Raw genomic sequence first — 15,732 nt, forward strand, 5'->3', positions numbered from 1 at the left:
TGAAATTAAGCAAGGTATTTCGTTACGCGTTGCAAAATATCTTTTCAGGAATGATTTGACAATTTATGACAGTGAATTAAAATTGAAATAAACCAGCTTCAATGCTGAAGGTGACCACAATTTTTCATCCGTGCTCCTGGGCTGCCACATAGGACCACACATTTCCAAACAAGATGTAGGGCAAAAATCCCACTTAAATATAGACAAAATACAAGCTCTTTATATGTTTAATTTTGAGGGGGGAGGTAAATAAATAAATACTGTACATAAATAAATGTCACCTGGGTTTTTTTTCCCCAATCAAATGTAGCTCATTTCTTCCGATTTGATTTTCCGCGTCCCAACTGGATTTGGTACTGCATTGATACTCCACTACGCTAGGACCGCAATCTCAAATGAAAAACAAACATTCGCCAACCCGCCGTAGAAGAAGAAGGACCGCGGACGTATAACGCCGGGTAGAACCACCAAACAGAAGAAGAAGAAGTAAATTTTGGCGGTTGGCTCAAGCCGCCCGAGGAGTCGACAGAAAGGTAGCAAACCCCTTTGAAACCTATCATCGTCGAATTCTGTTTTTGGATTTTACTTATTGGCTGTTATTGAGACAAAACAAGGCTGTGTTGACCGGACCTTGTGTATTTTCTTTTCTACGCCCGAAGTAACGATGGCGAGCCAAACGCAAAAAGACGACGGCGCAAATCTGTGGTTTTGTCTGCTTGCACTGGGCTTGCAGCCGGAAAAGCGAATACACCTCTTGCCAAGCGCCCCAAAACACATCAAAATGGGACCGTAAGTCTTCCCGTTGTCACGCGGTGGGGAATTTTCTCTAACATTTACAGTAAATTACTGTAGAAAGTTAACCAAGTGAATGGTGGCTTGTTCAACGCCATAGTAGCAATCTGAAGTATCAAAACGGTTTTCTAGACCACTGTCATTGTTTTTTTTGTCATGTCCTATACAGGAATATGTTCGACAAACCCAACAAGGATGCCTTTCACATTGTTATCCAGTTCCTGTTGGAAAAACTCAATCGAACACGATTTCAACAGACATACAAGTAAGGAGATTCAGGAGACGTGTCTCCCTGTGGGTTCCTTTGCATGAGCTCTCCTTTACTACTATTTCTAGATTTTGCTGGCCTCCGTTCACAACTAAACAAGATACTGAGTTTCGCAAGGCGACCCGCGTTTGGCTGCAAGAAATAATGGTGAGCATTTGAAAGTGTTGGGCAAGCCTGGGTCACTTTGCCCTCAAACCTGGATACTGATTATTTGTTTGTTTTTTTTGTCCTCTTAGTCCGAAACTGGATACACTGGCTCCAAAGTTCTCGCGTCGTTGTTACTCTCGCCCGGCGGCCCCAAATTAACCAGTTTGATGGTCCATTTAGTCATGCATGTCATGCAGCAGGAAATGAAAACATTCATTACGGGTATGTCCTTATTCAAACAGAACTTGAGAAATTCTTGCAAATGATCTTCAAATGTTTGGCTTAGATGACAGCGGGGTTGCGGATGCCGTCTTCAAGCCGACGTCCTCGCGCCGCATGGCAGTGAAGAGACTCCAGGTGGTCAAAAAAAAATTTTGGGAACAGGCGGCACACCAGGATCTCTTTCTGCTGGAGGTGCAGAAAAAAGCGCAGTGAGTCCGTGAATGTCTGCGTTTAAGGTTGTTTTTTTTTTTTTTTACATTGAATTGGTGTGTGTGTGTGAGAGGGATTTATAGAAATTGCACTGTATAATATTTAACCCTGTGGCCTGCAAACCTGTTTGGTCGTCAGAGTTAATACTCACGGCATGAGGTCAGAGTGCATTTGTTCTTGTCTTTTAGGTGCCTCACGGATTCAATGCGAGACCTCCGAGCTGAGAGTAAAAAGTATGACGAGCTACTCCAGTAGGTTTCCACTGCACCTCCTTATTTCTCGCAGCTGTTTTGTCTATACCGCGTCAGTCAATCAGCCGCTTTTCTTTTTACTCTGCAGACAGCACGCTCGAGACGCTGTTGAAGAGGATTCCGGTGATAAAGCTGACATGGTAACGTTTAAAGAAATGTGTGAGGTCTGCACTGTGTTTTGCCTCAAGAAAAGTAAATCGTCGCGTTCAGGTTCGCTCTCTGTGGGCGACCGTGGACGGAATGCTGACGACGACCGAGCCGGACCGAAAGGTGTTGGAAAGCGTGCTGCAAGGAGACGTGGACCAGCACGTGCTCGACGGTTCGGGGCGCCACCTGCAAATTCCCCGTTGCTTGCTGGAGAGGATGGAGCAGCCCTCGCAGCAGGTGAGTGCGGCCGGCGCGCTCGCCCGACTGACGCTTGTGTGACGACAACGTACGCTTGGCAGTTGAGCTTGGGGAAAGCGTATGAGGCCGGTCAGCTGAACCTCCTCTGGCCCTTGGAGCTGATGAACCACTCCCTGCGCCTCCTGAAGGAGGAGGCGCACGGGGGCTCGCCGCGGCTCAGCCTCCCGCAACTGCGGCAAATACAGCAGCAGGTGGCCCTCCAGCTGCAGGAACTGAAGCTCCTCAGGTAAACCCTGAAAAAGGGGCGTGTGTGTGTGTGAATATTTGTCATTTGAATTCTCTATTAGCCTGCCAATGGGATTTGACATTGACTTTAGCATTAGCATCGGGGAAGTTTCGAAAACAAATTGTCTTGTATTTGAATATACATCCATTATTCAAACGTCATGAAGGTTGCGAGTATGCTGGAGCCCATCCCAGCTGGCTTTTCTTTGAATACTCCAGTTTCTTCCCGCATTCCAAAAAACATGAATGGTACCAGTAGGTTAGTTCAGAACTCTTAATTGTCACCCGGTGCGAGTGGTTGTTTGTCTGCGTGTCTCATTTATTATTATTTATGTGCTTGCTCCTTTTGCACGGTATGAACTAGACTGAAGATTTCCAAGGAGGAAATTCCCAAGATGAGGTGTGCCATCCTAGAGCTGGAAGGCGAGTGGGACAGGAAGTGGGCAGACAAACTAAAAAGCAAATCTTTAGTCTCATTATTTAATGACGATCTGGTGAGTGGTCATTCGTAGTCGCCCTTGGGTCAAACTTTGAAATTGAAGTCTGATTGTAAAGCCCTTTTTTTAGGTTCTTGGCCTTCTTACAATGCCAATGCCTCGCCTGTCATTCGGAGCAGCACTTGGCGCCAGCAACGCCAGTTGTATCTTCTCCCAGTTTCCTGCGAAGCTTCCTGGTGAGTGATGCCCATTGACCTTTGCGGTCCACTTCAGTTAGCTTGTCGTCAGTGTTGCCACAATCCCCTTGGAAAAACTCAAGAGGGGGTTCATGTCATGATCACTTGAGAACGAATAAGTGGCAGTTGGCTTTCTGCGAGCTGATTGCCACACTGTAAGAAATGTCTGCAAAGTCACTAAACTGAGACGAGTGGTGTGTTAAATTAGTTTTTACCGTTAAACATTTTTTTTGCTCATGCAAACGTCTAGAGAAGTCTCCAGAGTGTCCTTCTCCAGCGGAGGGTGAAAGTGAAAGCAGCACTTCCACAGAAGACCGCAAAAGGTAACTGCCATTTTATTTTTTTTATTTTGTGGGAGGCAGATACTTGGGCACTGCTAAGCTGTGCTCTGCCCATCACTAGTCCTCCCTAAAGTATCCGTGCTCTCTGATGACTGTGGTGAGTGGAGAGAAATTTTCACAGACAGATACGGAGCAGACACTCGGCCCTCAAAATGCACGTTTGTGTCCTATTTATTCAGTGCCCCGGCATAGGGCCGAACGATTTTAAGAAATCGAATCAGGCTCCGGTTCACAGGCAAAATTCACACATTTACAAAATTCCATCATAACATCTCAACTTTGAAAACTGTTATGCGAATGCATGGATGAAAACGGAAGCGAAGAATTGCTTCCCAAGGTATTTTAACAAGATTCATGCATGGACATCAAGTCCTTGCCAACGGATGTTAAAACAACTCCGGTGGAAGACCCATCTTTGAATGTTTTAATGTGGAAAAATCAGTGCAAAAAAATCTTCAATTTTGTTCAATATAAAACAATTTTCAAATCATGATGCTAAATAAGAGATCGGAGATCAGAGGCAAAGTTCAACAATTTCAATAAATTATCTTGCCCAATAGTAAAATAGGTCGTTCAACACCCAAAAAGGAAACTGAAATTATATTTAAAAAAAATCAATAAACTCATTGAAAATTACAGTACTTTTGCCCTTGTGAAAAAAATGGGTCATTCATTGATGATCTTTTTCCTAAACAATCGAGAATCTTTACTGAAAATGGTCAATAATTTCTTTTAAGAACGACTGACAAGTCAGTGTGGAACAAACAAAATGCTAAAAGTACTCTCATACCTAGCTGACTTTTTTTGGGGGGGGGGGGCCAGGGGTTAAAAATCAACAAAACAGCCTGTTAACTTTTTGATGGGTTTTGGACGTGAGCTCTGATGTGCAACATTTCCACGAGTACCAAACAATCTCTGGTAGCTGGTATGCGCAGGAATGGACGAGTCAGTTTGCTCAGCTATGCAGTGTGAAACATTGTGCATTCTGCACCAGTCCAGCGGAGCTTCCTCGCCAATCAGTAGTAGGTGTCATCAGGCAGTTGAGCTTTTCCCGGCATCCTCCAACTTTGTTGTGGAGCAAGGAGGATGGACAGCCTTGCTCTTGAAGAAGCTGCTCCGTGGCCGCTTTCCCTTGCCTGTGGTTGATTGGGTCTGCCTCGGCTGCACTCTGGAGCAGGACATCTGTGGCGCTGATCGTGGCGACCCCCTTTTCCCTGCTAAACATGGCGCTAAGAGCTGTCAACACTCTGAAGTCTAAACTTTTTTTTATGTAGAAAAGCCACTCGGGGTAATAAACATTCTCACTTGTACCCATGTGGCATTTTTGGCTTATAAAACTACTTGAAGAACCAGAGCAGTAGAGGCTTGAAATCGAACCATTTTGTGTGTGTGAAAAGTGGTGTTGAGAAGAGAGGCTTTTTACCTTAGCCAGCTGCCCAAGATGATAAATATTTAACATCACCAATTTGCCAGTTCAATTTAAAATCCCTGTGCAGTTGAAGACCCAAGTTCAAGCCTGTTGGCTTTTGATAAGGCGCCATGGGGCTGAAGTCAGCAGGATGGAATGTGCAAGAACCACTGGGACTAAACACCCTAAGTTTTGTTTTCATCTTCATTTCCACCAGACAAGGCAAAAGTGGCCTCAGTGAGAGGGCATCTTTTATTTGATCGGTGGAAAATAGATCTGACGATTACCCGTATAGCCGCGGAAGGAAATGCCTTGTTTTCTTAACATGGAACCCAAGTGCAGCGGGTGCAGTGAAAACAGCAGAGGCCCCGCCATTGATCCCTGTGGAACACTATAAGACAGTGGGGCGCTGCATGACTCTGATCGACCAGCGCCAACACCAAAACCTCTGTCATCCAAATAGGATCTACCGCTTATGCCCACCGGGTGCTACAAACTGAATACTTTGGCCTGCAGTTACAGCCAACAAAGCAAGACACTGTCTCCACTGTCATGATGTAATTAAAGACCTCTTAACAGGTTGACTCTCTGCTATGCATCATCTTAAAACCTGACTGGAAAATCGCAAACACGTGTCTTTGGTGACAAACTAAAAATCCGCTCATGTTAGAACATTTCACCTCCAATTGGAACGCGTGACCCGAGCACGAGTGGCACCTTTCTTCTGATCGATGAGTGTGACATTTGTCAAGTCAAGTCAACAGTATTTATAGAGCACTTTCAAACAGCCATCGCTGCATACAAAGTGCTGTACATGGAGCAATTTAACATGCACAATAAACAGTAAGACAAATCGGTAATAAAGGCGGTAGAAAGCACCAAACAGTAAAACCAAGAACAAATCTAAGTCATGCTGAGTCGAATGCCAAAGAATACAAGTGAGTTTTGAGGAGGGTTTTGAAGATGGGCAGCGAGGAGGCTTGCCGAATGTTTAGTGGGAGGTCATTCCAGAGAGAGGGACCAGCAACAGAAAAGGCTCGATCCCCTCTGAGCCTCAGTTTAGTTCTTGGTACTTCTAATAAAGTCTGGTCCACAGACCTGAGGCGCCGGGCAGGTGTGTAGGGGCGGATGAGCTCAGAGAGGTAAGGTGGCGCGAGATTATTCAGAGATTTGAAAACAAATAAGAGGATCTTGAAAATAACTCTAAAATGAATGGGGAGCCAGTGAAGGGATGCCAGAGTAGGAGTTATGTGCTCCCTCTTACGAGTACCAGTCAAGAGGCGAGCGGCGGCATTCTGGACCAGCTGAAGGCGCTTAATGGAGGACTGGCTGACTCCAAAGTAAAGGGCATTGCAGTAATCGAGCCGGGATGTGACAAAGGCATGAATTACCATCTCAAAGTGTTCATGTGAGAGAAGAGGTTTTATTTTGGCCAGCTGTCTAAGGTGAAAGAAGCTGGATTTAACAACGGCACCAATTTGCCGATCGAGTTTGAAATCACTGTCCAGTTTAAGGCCCAAGTTTGAGACTGTTGACTTAAGATAAGGAGACAGGGGGCCCAAGTCTACAGGATGGAATGTACAAGGGCCACTGGGACCAAACAATATCACCTCTGTCTTCTTTTCATTGAAACATGTGCGCATACCGCTTCTTATAGTGTGGAGATGGCATGCAAGTGTTCACTACTGATCCTGGACTCTTTAGGAGCCTTGCCAAAAGCCACGGCTCGCGATCTCGAGATCGCGTTTTGTGAAATCATAGATAAATCGTTCAGCTCTACTCTGGCGTGTCCAAACATGAAATGCTCTATAACGACTTCTTGTTTGCAAGCGGGGGTTGCCAGGCAGCAGAGGAGCATCCGCATGGGGACGCGGCCGCCTGGTCATCCGTAGTCAACTCCTCCTTTGACTGGCTTCTTGACATGTCTGCATCTTGTCATCGAGAGACGACACCCGAATCACTGCAGGTGCTGGTTCACGTTCAACTGCCGTTTTTGGGTTCACGTTATCCTCATGGGCCATTTGTAATGTATCACAGTATCATTTTAGTAAATGAAAATGCTTTTCAGAAAACAAAAACTGAAACTACATAGAACTCTCACTCAAATTTTACGGAAATGTCCATCGTTTTTGTATTTGTCAATGAACTTAATACATGAGCCTTTGGGTTGATTTGAAATGATTTTATTTCGACAACACGACCAGAAGGAAGGTCGAATGGTCGTTTGGGAATCAGAACTTGAATTTAGTGGATTTTAAGCCACAAATCCACTTTAGTTGGCAACTTGGCGAAGAAATGGTGGAAAGTGAGGCCATACGAGCTTCAAGACTTTAGAGTTGTGATGCGTCTAACTTTTGAAGCAGCTTTAAGCACTGCACTTGATGTACTTCAAAGTCTGTGGACTGTTAATGCAGTACTTGTATTTGATATGTGGGGGGGTGTTTTTAAAATATTTTTGTCTTTGATGTGTTTGTTTTGTATTTTTAATCCTCCACACAAGAAATACACATTTAAAAACACTAAAACCCGCCCTGAAAAGTCAATAAAAAAAATTCCTGAACTATTTTAACCCTGATCACAGGCAATCGTGAGGCCGACCAGCCGCAGTCAGTCGAAGGTGACAGCGAAGCCAATATTAGACCTGGAATGTGATAACCTCGCCGACCAGGTAAAGCCCCCCCACCCCTTTTCAAATACAGTAACCGCAACGCTGTGATAACACATGTATGTAAAAGTTTGCAGATGCTGTAACCACAACCAGTCCATCAACAGGCAGACTGGCAAGTTTGGAACTGGAGGGAATCCTCAGCATCCTTCACGGAGACCCCTTCAACACCAGAAAGCAGCTTCCTCGCACGCCTGAGAGTTTGAGTGAGTTGGCTGCTGCTTTTTCCTGTACTTTCAAAAATCCACTGATAGTATTGATAAGAGCTTCAATTCATTCTGCTGCTCCTTGTGGTGTGCTTGCCATGGCCACGAGGGGGCAGTGCAATACAATTTCACAGACAAACAGCTTCTCATTTTTCTTACCTTTTTTTTTTTTTTTTCAAGTTGTGGACGTGAAAAGCTCCTGGCAGAAGGCGCTCGAGGAAGACGTCGATTCAAAAAAGTGCGACGACAGCGTGTTCGGGTGCCGCACTCCCTTCCGTGAGCCTTGCGGCGGTGTCGCGCAGCGGCCTGGAAGCTCAGGCGACTGTGCCTCCACTTCACACCGCAGCAGCCAGCAGTCGTTTTGGGGCACATTCCACACGACGACCCCCATCAGCCTCCAGCAAGAGACGCTGCCCCACCTGCTGAGCTTCGACAGTCTGCTGAGCCTCGAGGATGACACCGAGGAAGAAGTACTTATCCCCTGCCGGAACGAGGACGACACACAGTCGGCGTTGAACCCCGGCGGGGGACACATTGCGCAGTCGTGCCATGGCAGCTCATCTGAGTGCCTTCTATTGAATTTCGATGTTGCGGCTGCAAGCGGAGAGTGACAATTCCCACTGCATTTTGAGACACTGAACAAAACCTAATTGCCGCCTCTCCACTCGGCACATTCTCACCGAACGATGATAAGAACCCAAGTGTCACTGTTTTGCACAGTTATCCGAATTGCATCAACACAATGTTTAAGTCATCTTAAGGTTTCACAAGTGTCCAGTCCACCATATTCCACCTCACGGTTTCTGGCAGTGCCTTTCACATTCACAATTCAAACAATGGTTACTGTGCAGTATTTTGGTTTCTGACATCTGGCCTGTTTGGTTCAATGGCTGCCAGCTCAAAAATCATTTGCTGCAGTTAAAATCCAGTGAAAAACATATTTGCTTTGTTTCAATATGATTTTATAGGAGACGGACAGGTAGGAAAAGGGCGATTTAATCACTCAGTGGAAATGTTAGTGCCACTAACCTGTGCTTTTTGACTACAAGTTGGAAAGTTATGAGAGAAATGTTTGTGAATTTGAAAATGAATTCACGTGGTGTATTATTTTGTGACTAATACATGTTTGTCGGCAATAAATAATAGTTCAACATTTATTTTGTCTCAATGGTACACATTTAGAAAAGTATGCCATCCCAATTAGAAGAAAGACATTTGACAAGTCAAGCTGGTGGGCTGTTACAAAGTGTTTTGCTCCTACGGATTTCTCAATTCCCTGTACTGGTTTTTCTGATCACTTTTAATACGTACATTTATATCTAGTTTGTCTCTCAATAGCGGTGCGAGAAAGGCTAGCTAGCTTTTTTTCCCCCGTTGTACTAAATTATCCAAGTAGATATTGGTCAGAACTGTAAAAAAGAAATCGTCCGTATTTAAGTACATTTCAGAGTCTGTACTTTTAAGGAGTTAAAAACGACAACCGAGTATAAATAACATTGACAAAATACTTTGACGCAAATCGTTCCTTTTAGTGTGGAAAAAATGCATTTCCGCCATGTGGCTTTACTTTGAAATCGTAAACAGGAAACGGCACACTCGCTAGCTTGATTCAGGCTCTGCGCGTCGGTCTCTTCGCTTGCTTGTAGTGATGGGAATTCCGGCTCCTTTTAGAGAGCCGGCTCTTTTGGCTCGGCTCCCTAAAAAGAGCCGGCTCTTTCGGCTCCCAAATGGCTCCTCAGTTTTTTTGTTGCTTAAATTAATTTACTACCAAAAATAACGTAATATTATGCGTAAAATGAATTACTAATGCAAAAATATAGACAGTATATCAAATATTTATTATTTATATGGCTTTATGTATATTCTTCTGAACATACTCAACATGGAGTACAACATGGAGTGCTACAAAAATAAAAAAAAGTACAAAGACCCATATCAAAACAAGGTCAACAAAAAGTTCCAATATCTGAATGTGTATATTTATAAGCTTTTAACTATTTACAGTAAAAACAACATAAGTAAGCTTTGAATACCACACAACAAATTATAAGTTAAAATTTGTAAAACAAAAAGAAAAAAGCAGCACCCAGGTAAAAGTTTTAACTTGTCTTTAGCGAAGATTGGCATTAAGAAAAACCAAGTAAGTATTAAGAAAAACCAACAAAGTGCAAAGACCCATCTCAAAACAAGGTCGTCAAAAAGTTCCAATCTCTGAATGTGTATATTTATAAGCTTTTAACTATTTACAGTAAAACAACATAAGTAAGCATTGAATACCACACAACAAATTATAAATTAAAATTTGTAAAACAAAAAGAAAAAAGCAGCATCCAGGTAAAGGTTTTAGCTTGACTTTCGCAAAGATTGGCATGAAGAAAAACCAAGTGCCTCAGCTTTGAGGGGTTGATCCTGTTTCTCCTCTCTGTTAATATTTGCCCTGTTTTGGAGAAGATTCTCTCTGAGGGGACAGATGTTGCGACAACATACAGCCAACACAAAATGGCTGAAAATCACTTGCAATCATTTTACCCAGTTCCTCGTCAATTGTGTTCTGTTTTGCTGGTTTTATAGCTTTTTGCATAAAGTGGCTCATAGAGCTCTGGGTTGTACATCTAGGTAGTTGTGACATTGCAGCAGCAGCAACAGTTGCAGACACACTAGCACCTTCATTAATAGCTGGTTCCCTTGCTTGTCTTTTCTCTTCAAATTGTACTGATGGGTGGACTTTTCTGATGTGCCTGTGCAGGTTATTTGTGGAGCCTGATCGATGGGATATTTTAACCTTGCACAGTCTACACGCTGCCTTTGAACTATCAATTAAATTGAAATGAGTCCAAATATCACTGCGTTTCCTATCCATTTTCTCACCTTTCCGCTTTCCACCGTGTTGTTTTTTTCGCTAACTAACTCTCTCGTCTCCTCGTTTGTCTTGTTTGCGTGCTGCTCAGTGTGCTGGCTGCTGTGTGTCTCTTCTCTAACCCCTCCCCCTTCTCTAAACTGCAGCGTGTGTGTGTGTGTGTGTGTGTAAAACCCTCCCCTTCCTCTTCTACCACGGATCTTGACCAATCACGTGCGGCTTTAACCGAAGGGGGGGGGGGGTAACAGGAGAAAAAAAAAGTCGGGTCCTATTCGGACCGGCTCCCAATGAGGAGCCGGCTCCCATTGTTCACTTCAAAGAGCCGGCTCGTTCGCGAACGACACATCACTACTTGCTTGTAGAGTCTGGGCGGTTCCGTCCTGCCTGGCTGCCTGAAGAGCTTCGCAGGAAGAAAGCGCAGCAACAAAACTACCAGCGCGCACACAAACATGGCGGCGGCGTGCCCGAGCAAGAGCCGCGCTTGAAAACGTGTGGCCAAACTTAAGCCACCCGTCGGAGAACTTTCACTTGGGATTGAGCGCGCCCGTCCCGTAGCGCGGAACTTGGCGAGCGGGCTCAACAGCAACTTGCTTACATGTCAACATTGGCCCCCTCGGCGGTGTAAACAGCCGGTAAGTTGCGACGTCTTCTTCTCCAGCGTCTCCTTATGAGACACTTTCGCGATTCCGAGTGCAGGCGAGGCGACTTGTTGAGCTTTTTTTCGCTCCTTCCACTGTTCGACGCAAAGTTGAGACAGCCACGTATCCACAAATGCACATTCGTGTTCCTGCGAATGCGGTTTATTTCCTACAATTACACTGACCTAGGGGCGTTTCTCTCTCCCCCCCCCGCCGGGGTCACGACTAAAAACAAGACGATGGCCATATTTTATGAGATGAATTTAAAACAATAAGTTAGTTACCAACACCGAAAACAAACGTCACAGGCATTGCATAAATAACTAAATAGATAATTCACACTTGAAATGTGCAAAACACATATGCGGCCCCATTTAGGAGCTTTCCCGAACAACGTTTGTATCGTTGCGGCGTCTTCAATTGTGTCGGTTCACCATGACGTAACGCCGCAAGTAAACAAACAAAATGTCCAAGGCGATTGAGAAAACAGTGTCAATGGCTGGCTTGAATGATGACCGCCGTAGTTTAGATGTGTGACGTGTCAGTCGACAAGTCGATGATACTGAAACGTAAACTTCGCTTAAAAAAATAGACACGGTGTCAAGTCAGACTGCTGACATGGTCACCGAGGGACTGGCTGGTTCCTGTAAGGTGAATTGTATTTGAAATGAAACAAACAAAAATTTTAAGCTTCGATTTGAGGGTATTTACATTCAAATCAGGTGTAGGGATTCCATGTGTATGTATATGCCGCATACTTTTCACAAGTATGGCAATGTGAATTTTGAACAGTTAATTCAGCCATTCTTTCATGTTGATTGTTTTACGATGCTGCAAATGAGAATATGTTCTCTACTTACTCGAGTGGATCCCACAGACGACTTTCAGAAAGAGATGTGCAAGTTTACATGTGACCTATTATGCATTTTTTTTTCTTGTCGACAAATTGTACTGCAATTTTTGTTAACAATAATCTTTGTGGGGAATTCCCGATGAGTTGCAGTGAATACAGCAGCTCCGTTGTTGTGTCATCAATACGGGCCAATCTCAACCGTCTTTCGGGGACCCCTTTGGCTTTTGGCCCTCGGCTCTTGCCTTGGGTTGCCTTGTCCTCTTGCAGTGTCTCTACGTTGACCTAGTTATGTGGTCGCATGCAGCAGTTGGAAATATAACACCTCCACTCCCTCCTTTTCCCTCCGGGCCGACCGGCCGGCCCACCCCGTGGCGCCTGATTGCATTGTGTCTATGCAGGTGTTTGCTCTCAGGCGCATTGTACTGCTTTCACATTCAGAGTGACCTAAAAGTGGTCCACCCAAAATTATGGTTCGGTATCTATCCTCATTTTATGCAAATATTGCACATACCGGAAACCGCCATTGTATGAATATGATTTTACTTTCATTCTTATTGGCTGTATATTTATAATTTCTTGTATACCTATTATGTGGAGTATCTCTGTTGGCAAAATGCAAAAGTAGATAATAGCCTTTCAAAATAGTCACCGGGTTTAGAATAATAGTTTGGAATTTTTCATGATAATACATTTTGCTTTAGTTTACTCTCGTTAGTTTTAATTTGTTTTTAGAGCAGTTTTTCAGCCCGAAAATAATTTGTATTAGTTTTTTTTTAATGTAGGTAGCATTTGTCTAACGTGAGATTTTAAAAAAAAAAAGGTCATTAAATATGATGTAATAAAGTAAATTAAACTACAATTCTGAAACAATTGTTTGACCTTCCGTTTTCTGTACGGACATACAACAATACTGAAATAAATACATCTAAAATGAACCCTGAAAGCTCATGTGTGATATGAAATGACAAAGATGAACACAAAGGACTTTTTTTTTTTGCTATTAGAGTTCCTTTTAATTAGTTTCATAAACGTCAGATGTAGTTATCGTTAGTTTTCCTTTATTTATATATTTTTTTAATCATTTTTGTTTTATTTGCTGAACAGAAAATGCTTTTTCAATTGTAGTTGTAGTTATGTCATTTTTGATGGCCTGAAGAGCCTCACTTTCACTCTTGCCCGTTTTCTGTCTTTGTGGCAATCCGCTTCTTCTTTGACAATCGTGCTATGTTTTTGTGGTTCAGTAAACATAAGGTGCAACCTGTGCCACAGTAGCAGTTTGAATCAGCTTGCTATAAAAACACTTACAATGACATTTAATGGCTTGAGAGTTGTCTTCTTGTTCTGCTGCCACTTCCTGTTGAGCGTTGACGTGTTGGCTTAGGTGTGTCATTACCTGGAACGGCAGACGAACAACGCTTTGCCTGCCGATCATTTCTTTTTTGGATTGCAGTCGCTTATTCAAATAAGTCAGCTGATATGTGAGCTACTGTTCACTCAGCTAATCGTTCAGACGAAGAATAAAGTCGAGGGAGTCACGATAAAGTAACCCTCAGCCGCGCACGCTCTCTAGTTGATCCCATGTCCCGCATTTTGGTAGCGAGTTGATAACACTTAAGAGTGTGGGTTGTGGTGTACTTGGTGAACAGAGAATGACGATATACGATATAGGGGAAAAAAAAAAAGCTTTACTTGAATAGAGCTCCGTCTCACTGGCGCTGTGAGTGTCCCTTGTAAGTGTGACGTGGCGAGGATGCTGGCGGCCAATGTCACGCTCGGCTGCTGCAAGTGGACGGATACGCTGGCCGCTTGGCTCTTTTGTCTTTTAGAGATGACATCATAATGGAACCCCCCCCCCCCCCCATTCCCCCAACCCCCCTGCACAACCTCCTGCGTTGAGCAGAGATGAAAATCCTCCGGATTTTCCCGGAATTCTGGGTTTTTCAAATTTTTATGAAAATCTCTCCGGAGAATTGAGGAAAAATTGCCCAAATTAATCCGGATATTAGTTGACAACATTGAACGAAGACGCGTTTGAGTTCGTTGTTTTGCTTTTACGAGCGTAGCCATGTTGAGACACTAACACTAGTAACAGTAAAGAGATTTTCGTCTCTTTATAAACACACTTGCTAAACCGGCTAGCTTAGCTTCACTGTTGTCGTGTGTGATGTCGGGTGTGTGACGTCGGGTGCGTGACATTGTTGCGTCGGCGCTGATTGGTTGAAATCAAAAGACGCGCTTGCGTACATGTTCGCGCTGAAACACGCCCAGCACAGAGCGGCGGACTATCGACTGCTGAGGCTCGCTTAGCTTGAGTGGCGTCGCCACAACAGTAATACCCCCTCGCCTTGCGTTCTCATGGCCTCGCCATATCTCGGAGATTTCGAAATTTCGGCAAGAACGGAAGCCACAAAGGGTGCACGCGTGCACACAAAAGGAAGATTAATCATTGAATGTCGAATATTTGAGAAGCGTTTTGTGTAAACAAATTTATGCGTGATCGGCCAGGTGTGTGTGTGTATACTGTATATATTCCGGAATTTTCAGAAAAGTCAACTTTCATCTCTGGTTGAGTTCCATGCGCTTGCTGTTTGCTTCTCTTCTTTCCTCTGGGTCGCAACCACCTCTGCATTCACGAGCAAGTGGACTCAGTCCTGGAACGTGCAAGGCTCAGATTCTGAACGTGACTGACAGTCCAAATGTCTGGAAATGGTTTTGTTGTGAATGGAAAGTTGAATCGCAGGCAAATGGCGTCGCGGCCTTGCAGATGTAACGGCCTGTTAAAAATGCCCTGACGTGTCACCTAATCTTTGATTATAAAGTAGCGCTGAACCATTTTGAAACTTAATTTTCTTCCATTTTTTTTTTTATAGATGAGATCACAGTATGGTAACAGTGAACTCAGTACATAGTTTACTGTATTTTAGACATCCACTTACCTTAATGCTAACAAACAATAGAATACGTCATTGGTTGGTTAACGAATAGCGTCTGTGTCACTTCAAACATCACTGACCAGCCAGTTAGTTGTTTGTTTGTTTCTTCAATAGCCGAGTTACTCGAGTAACATTTTATTTTCTTCAATAATCCATCAAAAACATGCAGGAGTTTTAGGAAAAAAAATTATTGAGATATTTTCCAGTGTGGGCGGCCCGGTAGTCCAGTGGTTAGCACGTCGGCTTCACAGTGCAGAGGTACCGGGTTCGATTCCAGCTCCGGCCTCCCTGTGTGGAGTTTGCATGTTCTCCCCGGGCCTGCGTGGGTTTTCTCCGGGTGCTCCGGTTTCCTCCCACATTCCAAAAACATGCATGGCAGGCTGATTGGACGCTCTAAATTGTCCCTAGGTGTGAGTGTGGGCGTGGATGGTTGTTCGTCTCTGTGTGCCCTGCGATTGGCTGGCAACTGATTCAGGGTGTCCCCCGCCTACTGCCCGAAGACAGCTGGGATAGGCTCCAGCACCCCCCGCAACCCTAGTGAGGATCAAGCGGTTCGGAAAATGGATGGATGGTTTTCCAGTGTGTTCTTGTATTAATAATGTTTCGCAGTGCTTTACTTACTTACTTCCCCTCTACTG

At 44.1% G+C, this 15,732-nt stretch overlaps 1 protein-coding gene and 1 non-coding gene across 4 annotated transcripts; both read left to right on the top strand.

Moving 5' to 3' along the window:
• The first annotated feature begins 493 nt into the window (after positions 1-493).
• Positions 494-8,970, top strand: haus6 (HAUS augmin-like complex, subunit 6). 3 transcript variants are annotated; one of them, XM_086105174.1, is made up of 17 exons: positions 494-533; positions 660-789; positions 962-1,057; positions 1,129-1,207; positions 1,297-1,429; positions 1,494-1,638; positions 1,828-1,890; positions 1,979-2,030; positions 2,101-2,274; positions 2,337-2,521; positions 2,885-3,014; positions 3,088-3,193; positions 3,444-3,516; positions 6,773-6,908; positions 7,524-7,610; positions 7,678-7,813; positions 7,994-8,970. In XM_086105174.1, the coding sequence occupies exons 2-17, from the start codon at positions 665-667 to the stop codon at positions 8,422-8,424; spliced, it is 2,151 nt and encodes a 716-aa protein (XP_085961300.1). In that variant the 5' UTR covers positions 494-533; positions 660-664; the 3' UTR covers positions 8,425-8,970. The 3 variants fall into 3 exon arrangements, with proteins under 3 accessions (XP_085961300.1, XP_085961302.1, XP_085961303.1); XM_086105176.1 differs by lacking the exon at positions 494-533 and having other exon boundaries at positions 545-789; XM_086105177.1 differs by lacking the exons at positions 494-533; positions 1,129-1,207; positions 1,297-1,429 and having other exon boundaries at positions 669-789.
• On the top strand, positions 3,546-3,676 carry LOC147209353 (small Cajal body-specific RNA 8). The gene has a single exon (XR_015100320.1).
• Positions 8,971-15,732: the final 6,762 nt, after the last annotated feature.

This window comes from Hippocampus guttulatus, chromosome 2 (genome assembly GCF_054856545.1).
Source record: "Hippocampus guttulatus isolate MCC_2025c chromosome 2, RoL_Hgut_1.0, whole genome shotgun sequence".
NCBI classification, from domain to species: domain Eukaryota; kingdom Metazoa; phylum Chordata; class Actinopteri; order Syngnathiformes; family Syngnathidae; genus Hippocampus; species Hippocampus guttulatus.

Coding starts and splice junctions, on each gene's coding strand:
- haus6 (XM_086105174.1), top strand. CDS start 665: ATGGCGAGCCAAACGCAAAAAGACGACGGCGCAAATCTGTGGTTTTGT. Junction 2,031..2,100: donor CCGGTGATAAAGCTGACATG/GTAACGTTTAAA, acceptor CGTCGCGTTCAG/GTTCGCTCTCTGTGGGCGAC. Junction 3,517..6,772: donor TCCACAGAAGACCGCAAAAG/GTAACTGCCATT, acceptor CTTGTTTGCAAG/CGGGGGTTGCCAGGCAGCAG.